General features: G+C 34.0%; 1 protein-coding gene across 6 annotated transcripts in view; it reads right to left on the reverse strand.

Moving 5' to 3' along the window:
* Window positions 1-11,554, reverse strand: part of LOC142973709 (uncharacterized) — a 29,742-nt gene extending 18,188 nt beyond the window's left edge. For all 6 annotated transcript variants that reach the window (XM_076115679.1, XM_076115676.1, XM_076115672.1 and 3 more), the window contains exons 1-3: window positions 11,438-11,554; window positions 10,965-11,073; window positions 7,363-7,505 (exon numbers count right to left, since the gene is read on the reverse strand). In XM_076115679.1, the coding sequence (XP_075971794.1) occupies window positions 7,363-7,484 (122 nt within the window). In that variant the 5' untranslated portion in view covers window positions 7,485-7,505; window positions 10,965-11,073; window positions 11,438-11,554. The remainder of the gene's footprint in view (window positions 1-7,362; window positions 7,506-10,964; window positions 11,074-11,437) is intronic.
* Window positions 11,555-11,863: the final 309 nt, after the last annotated feature.

An 11,863-nucleotide genomic window follows, 5' to 3' on the forward strand; every position in this document is an offset into this window, starting at 1 on the left:
GCGCAAACATTTAGAATCTAGGTTCTAGTTTACGATGTTTTCACAAACATCAACATAGTCTGTCTTATATCAGATAAACCTTTCAACCGCAACAAATAAACCGAGTGCCTCTATCGTTACGTACTTTACATTTACCAAACGCACTTCGTTTTCGAACAAAGAGCATCATGTATTTCGCTCGATGCTGCGATGTATTTTAGCAGTACTTTGATGATCTACATGCATATTGCGGAATGCATACAATGTTGGCGCGGTGCTAAATTTCATTCGCGTAAATGTCAGTGCCCCTTCTGTTGGAGCCCACTCCATAATTGATCGGTCAACGGCATTCAAATCGGCACAGTGTTTATCTTTGGATGCTTCAATGAAGACAATTTGTTTACAGGTGGTTGTTAATTAGGTAAGGTGTTAAGAAATTTTATTGTTTTACTACCGACAAGGCAAGTTTTCTGAACAACTTATACTCAGGTTGGTTTATATGTTTATATGTTACAAGATTCAGAAAAAAAAATTGCTTTACGCTTAATCATCCAATATTTTTATACAAAAATTGAGAAAGGATCTTCAAACTAAAAAAATTCAAGGTAACTACCAAAAAATAGGAGAAGTAAATTAGCGTTGACAGCTTCAAAAATTAAACAAGCAAGTTTAGATTAATATCTAAGCTACTTACCTATCATAAATTTACGGCAAAAGGTACGAAATAGTTTTGACACAATACATTATTTTTTAAACAAAAACTGTTCTAAATAATTGTTTACTCTAATGAAAGTAAGTCACGTTCAAGAACCGTCAGTTTTCTTCATCTTCAGACAGCTAAGACACCTCTAGTCAAAACAGGCTAGGGTCAAAGAACCAACAGCCACGTTTAATTAATATCAAGAAACTAGTAAATTGCACTTGTAAGTAAGATCAAATTCAATTAGTAATACTATTAGTCATCAATTAAATAATTTAGTAAGATCAAAATAGTTTAGTTTCAATGTGATGACGGTCAGCTGTTGACTCTCACCATGTCTTTTGACCTCTAAGATTTAGGTGACCCAGTTATTAAACGCTGTGACACTCTGCGACAACAATAACAAAACATCTCTTTACTATGTATGGGATACTTTGGACAGAAGTCTAATATAGACGCTTGCAGATAGTTTTGGCAGTATTTTACGTTTAGTAAGAAGTAACTACTTCATCGACAATAATATTAATGTTTCCAATTCGGTCTATGTAACACCTCGCATCTCGCAAAATTTCGCATGACCAATCACTAATATTATATTATCACTTAATAAATGATAGTGAAAAATCTCATCGATCTCGATCATAATAAATCCTTTGCTGTTTTAGCAGGCATTTTTTTCCTCATCCTTTTCCCATATGTCCTAATACATGTACATAATATCAGTGACCATTCAAAACTATATTGAAGGATTGTTAATCGCAAGAAATTTATAACATAATGTAATTTTTATGGGACTTTAAACTGTACTTTTACTTTTACAGTTCACTATGATCGATTTACAACTCCAATGTTCATAGGTTGCTAAATGCTGACATACATAAATCACAAGCAAACACCCAGACACGCAATAAATGTTTGTAGATCATAAAAATACGGTAACATAAGTGAGCTATTTGAACCAATAAACGTGACCAACCAGTTCAAGGCAAGTGTTGAAAGCTCTATGTTAGTACGAATTCATTACAAATCTATGTTTTAAAACATAAGACACCTAAATAAAAAGTCTGAAATATTGCAATCCTCAATATTATAAACTGGCTGACCCGCACGGCCCTGCTCGCATGAAATTTAGGTAAAATACAAAATTCTTCACAAACACGTTTAACTACGATAAGTAGGATAGATTTATCTTTTTTTATACATGAGTTTTAGCGACGTCGAAATTGCAGAGATCGACCACATGTTACTACACTCTTTATTAAAAATTCCATTAGGTATATTTAATTCATATTCGTACTCATATATTCATTTATTATTTGTCTCAACCTGCTCCGATAAAATCAAACAGCCTATATAACAAGGCGCCTTAAGACACAAGTGTCATCTATTAAGTACTTTGTTCGTTTTTGAATTGTTCATGTGCTTTCTATTTGGCCTGTCGCCCGTAAGAAACTACACGCAGACTTACATACCAGTTATACTAATACTATGATTAAATCATTGTTATGGTTCTAGTGGATTAGTTACAAAGTATTAAAAGCTATAATAGTCGGTACTAAAATGTAAGTATATTATTTGTAACATTCGTGTTTATTGTCGTCTGAGAACACTAGATTAATGACTGAAAGTGGTGACTAAGTTGCGAACATTGAAATGGTGCTCGTGATTTAGTAATTTTAGCTGTTCATATAATTGTTTTCGGTGCGATGTTTTCCGTGTTTTGCGAAGTAAACAAAAATATAAGAATTTTGTTTTAATTGCTTAGGAAAAGAAAGTTGGTAGCAAGTAAATGTCAGTTTTTGTAATTAACGCATTTTGTATACATGGTATAAATGTAAAATGCTGGACGGGTCTTAAATTTAATCGGCGATAATAAACGGCGCTGAAATTAAAAAAGTTCCTATACCTTATTTGTGTCCACTACTGTGTTCTAACATATATTTTTTATCTTTATATTTTGCTGTAAACAAAACGAATATAAGATATTTTTTCTAGCACAATTCAAAAATGAAAAGACTTAAATTGTTGCAACATCAACCTTCCTTTTCACATTGATTCAGCCTTGACCGTCTATCCGAAAGCTGAGCATTTTCCTTATATGTGAAGCATTTCTATGTGTTAATCCTGTGCTATCTGATCTATTTATCAGGTTTCGACCCTTCCATCGTAACAGATAGATTGAATAACAAACATGGATAGAATCAAGTCAACTTCCCTTTTTGTAAAAACATTGACCTATCTATTGGACTAGACAGCTTCATTCGTCTTGTCTGCGCCAAATACGACAAATAGTCCCGATGTTCCGGGTTCTATTCCCAGGTCGGGGTATACTGTTATTAGTTTTGCTTGTATATTTTTTATCTTAGGGATGTCGAGTTTGAGTATGTAGACTGTTAAAGAGTGGTGTGCCTTGTCTTTCTTACTTATGTGAATAATTTCTATTCGAGACTTTTGCATTAATTAATAAACAATTTCCTAATAATTTCATTATTAAATATAGTATGATGGGTCATCTTAAGGTATGGGAGCCATTATGCGTAATTCTAAGACGTCCACCACAAAATACACAGCACTAATCCCCTCCTCTAATGGACACTTAACAAAGCTCTATAACTCTATCACACCTACTGATATATAGAACAAGCTTAAATTATTATAGCTCTAAAGTTACCAAATTTGTATTAATATCTATTCAATTAAAATCTCTACTTGGAACTTCTATAATAAAATTTCTATATAAATAAACGAAGCCGTATTTTCACCAAAAGATTGGTTCTGGAAAATAGCAAACATTATACGTAGAGAACTATGATAATTAATATGTGAGAAGCGGTACATTAGGAGAGTATCATGTTGCGAGCCGGTTCCCTACACCCGCCCAACTTCCCTACTGACTGAGAACACTCGAGTTTTCACGGAATAGTTTCATTGTTCACTTTGTAGGTCTTGCAAGATGTTATTATGTGTATAATAGATATATGTTGATCAATAGAAAATAAAAAAAAAACAATCAATGAAAATTCTGAAGATATTTATGAACTCAATGATGGCTTTAATCAATGTGCAACTATTTTATGGAAATGATTTTCTGTAAACCACGCTTGTTTAAACAAATAAATATATTTTTTATCTAAGTTCCTAAACTAAGGTATTTCAATATATCTAAGAAATAAGTCGCGACTAAAGAACCTTCTGAAGTTTTGTCGATCAATGAATTAGATACTAATATAAAAATGATCCCTACGTAATAATTTGCATTAGAACCATTAATTTGAATAACATTATCATTGGAGTTTACTTGGTATTTAGAAGTAGGTGTCCGTTTAAAGAACAAAAAAGAATATTCGGTAAAACCAAGGCTTACCTTTTTAAATAAAATTGGTATGAACCATTTGTTACCACTGTGTATTCGGTTTAATAGCTTGTTGTATACCTACAGAACGATTCTTCATTTTGTAACGTGTTATGTGGTTTCAAATAGGGTCAATGCACATCGGGTCACACACAGTTGACGCGTTTTACTCTAACGATACCTCAAGGGAATGCGACATATACACAAATTGTTAACAACTTGTGTAACTATTGGATGGATACAGGTCCCACATTTCCACATAAAAAACTTTACGTAATTGTACGTGAAAATTGATTTAGTAAGAATTATCTGATTAAAATTAAAGTACTTGATTCACTCAGAAATTCACTGATTTATTTCGAAAAAAGTTGGATATCATATGAAGAGGCACAGCGGGTCTTACGAGCCGCGAAAATTTTGAAGGTTACGATTCCTTATTTATTACTCGACATTTTGATCCAGTTACATCGATCGTGGTCAAAAATTGGAATCGCGTAGTTCTGTATTGTACCGCCTTACTTAATGACTTTCAAAAAAAAATATTTAAGAAAGGAACTTAAAATAATGTTTGACTTGTTTCGTTTCGCTGGTTGAAGCGTAAAACTGACTGAGGAACCAATATAGGCAATTTAGACCTACAAATTTTAGCACAAAAGTATGTGAGAAAACTTTCATAGATCGGTATTTTTCTACGTGTGTGTACAATCTACAGTAACATTTGACTGTAGATATGTATCGGGGATATTGATTCGTTCGCATGACTCATCGGTTGTTTATTGGCACGTCTATCATTTTGTTTTGTTTGCTATACATAAGTGTGTGGTGTCGATTTATTTATAGTTAACGCCAGCTATTTTTAACGTACTGCAGTCAGTCCGCATTCCGTTTAGACTCGCTATTCTAGGAATTTTCTTTGATTTATTCTTTGTTTGAGATAACACAATAAACGATTGTATTGATTTATATGTGTTATAAAATGAATACATCAAAAATGATTAACATATTTCAAATATACTCACGCGAAATGCAGCAGTTATGAGGTAAATTAATTGTCCGAAAATTGTAGTAAGTATAATAGTAAAGTAATTTCTTTGGAATGTAATAATATTGTTACCACACAGTGTTTTCTATTAGTAAAGACATTTTTAATGTTTGATTTTCCACTTATAGAACCGCTACTCCTAATAAAATCATCAGTAACACCAAGACCTATCGATTACTACGCATAACTTATACAAAAGAATGTCAATTGTAAACATATATAAGTTCATAAATTCGAAGTAATGGTGAAAATGTTCTGTGGACGTAAACAATGATGAGGAGCTATTGTTCGAAGTCATTGACTAATTGGAAGACAATTGTATCAATAGCACGTCATCTCACTGGCAAACTATCAACGGCACACGTGCCTTGTATTACGTATTTATACTGTCTCTTCACCTTCTCTGACAGTGAAATAAACTGCTCTAATTAAATATCTCTTGTGTGAGATCATTACCGAAAGCAAAGATCTTGAACAAAGTACCAACGGATTTTAAAACGACAATTTCGAGAAATGCCATTCGAATCGCGTCAATTTCTAGTATTATTCATTTCAAACGGATGTTTTTTATATTTTTCTTTACAGAAGTTCAGTTTTTTTTTTTTTTTTAAAAGACAACTCCCGCACTAAGAATTGCTCTTGTGTCGCGAGGACTTTTACAAACAACGGACACAAAGCACAACCAGACCCGAAACAATTATTTGTGGATCGCACAAATAATTGTCCCGTGTGGGAATCGAACCCACGACCTCCCGTTGCAGTGGTATCGGCGTGGCGACCTAAACCACTGCGCCACGGAGCATCCATCCTAGCTATATGATGTATAGACAAGCATGTTTAATAAAAACGACTATAAATTTAGCCTTTATTGTTTCGTTTTATTTTCAAGATCAAGAGCCAAAAGTACAGTAAATTGGATTCAGTGACATTAAACATAATCTAATACACTTTTGTGTTGTTTTATAAAATTTTGCATCAAACAAATATGCATCAAGAGTTTAATTCCACGAATCTCATAGCAACGAGAAAAATAATGACATTGCTGTATGTGGCAGATGCACGAAATTAAAACGCAATAAATAAAGCTGCGATGGTTACCGTTTTTTTTCCTTTCTATGTTTACAAAGTAAATGAGAAACTGTGTCCCTCGTCACAAAGTCATTTCATCAAGGTCCGAAACATTTTCTATTTACTTGACCGATACCGCTATTTTTAAGGCAAACAGGTAATCATACATCCTCGGCCCATTAATGCCGTCTTATTTCCCACCGGAATCTCTGAAAAAATATGTGACGAACGACTTGAATTATTTATAGAGCTTTTGTTTATGTTAATGTCACCTTGCCCTTAAGAAAATATTTTTAAAGTCATTGTTTTAAGGGATAGTCATTTCCTTGTTTAAAAAAACACAGTTTTATTGTAACCGGGAAGTTGACTTTTGTGTTTATCTTTCCTTAATTAGAATAATACGATGATATCTACAAATTATTACCCCAAAAACTTTCTATGAAAATAAAAAAACAACGCATACGAAAATTTAAAAAAAAGTTACGTTTTGTTTTTTTCTTTTCGACATTAATTTCACTGACCACAAGACTTTAAAACTAAGATCTTAACAGCTTAACTTATTATAGAGGGTGGGTTTATACATGTGTTAAGAAAATCATTTCTCCGACGTAAAAGCCAACGAACTTTTCAAATACGATTGAGAGCTCACACTCATAAAGCAAGGTGTCTATTATATCGGCTTATTGGACCTCTCACACGAGTCTACTTATCTACTCCAATGGGATGTATTGAAAGCAACCGTAATGGATTTAGCTGTCATGAATTATTATATCAGTAACCAATTATTACTGTATTACGTAAGATATTAATAGGTATCAATTTTCTTAAAGAAATACGGACTTACTGATTAATTAGATTTGAGGGATTATTTCTATCTACTTTTTGCGAATTATGAAGTGAAAATGAAAGTTGTGTTTTCTACTGGAATGAATTTTAATAATTTAAGCATAGGTTTATTATCATAAAGATACCTCATAGCTGCGCAACGCAAATAATTTCTGCGATTTCACTCCTTAATTTAGGCACCTTTTATTTTAATTAAAAATCAATAAAGTTCCTCGGTCAACGCACCTGTGGAGAAATAGTGCTACAGGAAGATCCAATTCAACTCGCGAATTTTTGGTAATTGAAACTTCCGATCAATGTAAAAGGTAAATTGAAGTGGTTCTAACCGCTAGAGTGTATTTGTTAGTAAACAACCGTGTTGTAGAGTGTACGTACCCAACGGTGCCATTGCCCAGGTTCTGCATGTGCTTGCTCAGTGTCTCTTTGATGTTTTGTTGCGAGTACAGCCCGATGGGCGAGTTGAACTGCTTGTGTACTATCTTCGGGCCGGTTGCCATTTTTCAGTCGTTCGTTCAACGCTGGAAAGTAGAAAAAGTAATAATTGAATAAAAAGGTTGAACGTTGTGTGTGTATGTTTGACTGATGGCCAGTTTCTGGTGTACATTTAGCGGTAGTTTATCTATTCGATAGCGTTTTTATTGATACAAACATGACAGTTTGAATAGATAAACTACCGTTAAATATGCTTGAAAAACCGGGCATAAGAGAGTTCTAATTATATTATAGTTCACAAAGTCCAGCTTTTGCATCGGGACATGAAAAAAGTGGTTAGAAACTAGTTACGTAAACGTAATCACGTGTTTTATAATGTTACTCTTGGCCGAGAAACAAACGTTTTTTCAACGAATCGTGTTTGTTATCTGCATGCTTTTTCAGAGCTATAAAGTATGCTTCTTTTAAATATTGATTGCTGATTGCTCTTTAGATACTTTGAAGGTTAGGTACAAAGTATTCATAAGTGCTTTTCTTTAATGATAGTGTTTTAAATCGTGTGATAATTATGACAGCAGCTTCGCAATAAAAGTTTATGAACCTTGTGTTCAAAATACATCGTTTTATGACTTACAAAACATAAACATAATACTTTGTTAGTCAATAAAGCTGATCAAGTTCCGCTTTCTACAACCATAATACTTTCTTTTTCCTTTTTAATTACTGACTACCTTAATACAAATTCATGTCACCGGGAATGTCCATCAAGTCATTTTTTCGACTGAAATATGCAATATACTTGCTAGTTTTGTAACACAACTATGATAACTAGTTTCCCCTTAATATCCGCCATATTTACACAGGACGCATATCATAAAGATTAGGATGACAAATTTTATCCTCCTCATGAGATAATTTTATTAGAGTCGTGGAAGATTCACGGCCCGAGGCAGCCGCACCACACCTCGTGTTATTGCGTTTTTATTAGCAGAGCCAACGCGAACGACGCCTATCATATTTTCCCCCGAATAATGTACTGACAGCTTTGTAAGAATATAAGATTGCAATATTGATATCCTTCGCCGTAAATATTAGAAAATGTGCATTTGGCCTTGCGACGGTAATATTGATGGACATCGTTTCACTTATACGATCTAGACGAATAATATTGAATTTAAGACTTTTTTTGTCTTTTATAAGTACAGGAATTTGTATGTTTTTAAACGACGTTTTTGGTCGTTAGATAATTAAACATAATTTTATATAAAGTGTCAATAATAACCCTACAGCCTAATCAATATGTGTACACTCAAATTAAATGGCTTATTGTCTTACTGTTAGAGTTATTTAACCACTTGTTGTGCAATTAGTGTCTCAATGATCTAATAGTGCAGTTAAACAAACGGTCCATTACTTCACCGTAGGGATTTATTTATGTTCCCAGTAATTGCGAAATGGACACGGAAGGCGTCTAACACATTCTATTCTAGAATTAGCATACTTTACGTTACCACATCGAAGAAAACAACAAATTATTTTTAAAATATTTTTTTTCGTTTGTAAATACGGAAAAAGGAAACGCGATAACAGATTTGTGTTTGATTTTGAAACAAAAGTGTATTATTTTGCATATTTTGATCGCAGATTCTAGAAGCAATCTGTCATAATATTGATTTATTTTGCATATTTTTCAGTATAATGACTGTGAAAATGCCTTGATATTTTGTGTGAACAGCTGTTAATACATTTTCTTTTTTATTGTAGCACAAACAAAGTCTCAGTGGATAAACCCAACGCTTCGTGTCAAGTGTTAAATAGATATCTTACGTAATGTCTACAGATTGATGAAAACAAGATTGTACTCAATAAGCCTTTACAATCTGCTCAAGTAGAACAGATCCACTATTAAATTACCGATGTCCGGGTTCGATATGGTACTAAGTTTTGATGCCATTTGTTACATTTCATGTTTAAACTGTAAGTGCGATTGGTTTAAGCGAAGATCAAAGCATGATGAATATTTAGTATTATAGTGGCCAGTACGATGAAATTCTCTTAAAGTTCACATCCGTTTATGATTGGCTCATGGATGCAAATGACGTGTTTAGATGTTTTCGTTGCAATTCCTGAATCTTTGGAACACCAACAAACTCTCGGAATTCCATTCAGTATGCGTTAGAGTATGTATTGTTTTATGTGTTTTGGTAATTTAAAGCAAATCTCTAACATATTTCGATTGAATTCAGATGTGAAATGCCACAAATGCAAGAACATTATTATAAATACCAATGAAAAGTAAGGCTAGTTGTTTTCTTTTTATCATTTGTGTATCGTGTGTAGAAAGCTTATAGTCAATTGTCTTTTTATAAACTTTTATATCTCGAAAATAAACTAGAATAAGTATCACGTCTTTATAGTGTCTTAAAAGTGCAAGGCTGTTGTCGCTAGCAGCCTCATAAAACAACTCCATTTTATACAATTTCTACAACGTTCCAGGAAAAAATACAGCGTTACTTTGTTATAAATTTATGAATGCATCCGAAACAATATCTCGAAGGCGAAAATTTTGTTAGAGAATTCGTGTAGGTGTAGGAAAAATAGTTGGTAATCTCCATAGTGTTGAAGATGCGATATTTAATGTGGACGGCGAGGTGTAATCTATTTTCGTTCTGGACTCCTTGGCCGCATGCGTAATAAATATTTGCGCACTTATTTTAGGAATTATATCAAGATAACTGGAGATGTTTTTCAACAGGGAACACCTTTCATAACGTTGTTCAGATGGAAACTAGAGTATTATGATTTTCATGGAGCTGTGTAGTGTGTTATCACCGTGTTGAAACATCAAAGGTGAATGTGGTAATACATTTTTGAGTGAGTTAATTTGACATTCTATCAGTTTTAAAGTGTATCGGACACAAATATGAGAACATTTTGCTATATTATTATATTAATTAACGGTCATTTATAATGCTACTGGACTTAACTGGACACTATCATTATTTTGATGTTAAACGGATACGAAATATGAGCGTCCTCGGCTGAGGAGACAGTAAACATTAAAATGTTGTGAGGTCAATAGAGATGTTTATAGATTGAACGAGGTTAACAATACCGTCATCAAGGCTCAAAATAATCCAGCCGTGTAATTCGGACTGTCTGCACTACAAGAATAAGTTGCTATTTTAACACGTCACATTCATATAGAAATACAAAATACAGACTTCGCAATCTGTCGATAGGTTTCAATGGTAAAGCAACGATGTTAATGAGTACATGTACATCATCAATGGAGTGTTGTGCAAATATTCCCGCGGCTGCCCACTGTATGTATAACAGCCGCTTGAGCGGAACGCGTTATTTCAGTCGCATGAAGTCATGGCAAATTATTTTTGTAACTGAACACCTTGTTCATGAAGTTAGTCATGGATGTCGAGGTCGGCAGGTGATTAGTCGTCGAAAAAAAAATACACAGACATTCTTAAGCTTTTATTAGTGCTAATGTTATATGAAGCATGATAAGCGTTTCTTTTTAGTGTTTATACCTTGTGCGGCGTTCAGATTCGTGCGAGCGGCGTCGATGCCTGTCTCTAACTGAGTGCGCGCGCCGCCCGCCCACAGCTGCGCGTGAGTCTCTCCGCTGGGCGCCTTCACCTGTAATGTATCAGTAATCACGGTTATGCTGTTTGATCATCACTTCGACATGTACCAATAGTCCCTGCCAATAGTTCCTATGATTCACTTCTCGATACTTCCGATTTATGAGTCAGGCTGCACTCGAAACGTAGACATCAATTTCTACGCAGATTAGCACGCGGCCGCGAGTGCACGCGGTGACTTATTAGCGAAAATGTCTGTGCAGCTGCCATATCGTTCAGGGTAATCCCAGTTTATATATTTCCCATATCAAAAACTTAAATATAACTGAAAAAATAAAGGTAAAAAATGGCTGATAGATAACTTTAAATCTTATTTCCAATATTCACATTTGTCTCCTAAATAATAGACTCCATCTCACCTGAGATAAACAAACAACAAGTCCTTGAACTTAAACTACACTTCAAAATATCAGACGGCTAGGCGATCACTGATAGAGGCGGCTTCCAGCCCACGAATGAACCGCTTTCCATCGCCGTTTACTCGGGAATTTTATCTAGTTTACATCTACTATTTTTAGCCAGCCTTATATTAAAGTTGACAAATAAATTATAATCCTCGTTCGTTGGAAACCCAAGCAAACGTCTCGAAGTGGTAATTATCTAGGCTATTGAACTCGATATTCCGGAAATAACAATGCCAATTTTTAATGTATGTTGTCTTGTTATTTTTAAAAATGTAGTTAATTTGCTGCGTGACGTCGGTACACAATGCGTAATCTTAGAGTTCGACGTTTAAAATAAATGCGTGTTTCTGTTTCAAATTAACAACTATGAAGCTATAAACT

The sequence above is a fragment of the Anticarsia gemmatalis genome, chromosome 6, assembly GCF_050436995.1.
Source record: "Anticarsia gemmatalis isolate Benzon Research Colony breed Stoneville strain chromosome 6, ilAntGemm2 primary, whole genome shotgun sequence".
Lineage (NCBI taxonomy): Eukaryota > Metazoa > Arthropoda > Insecta > Lepidoptera > Erebidae > Anticarsia > Anticarsia gemmatalis.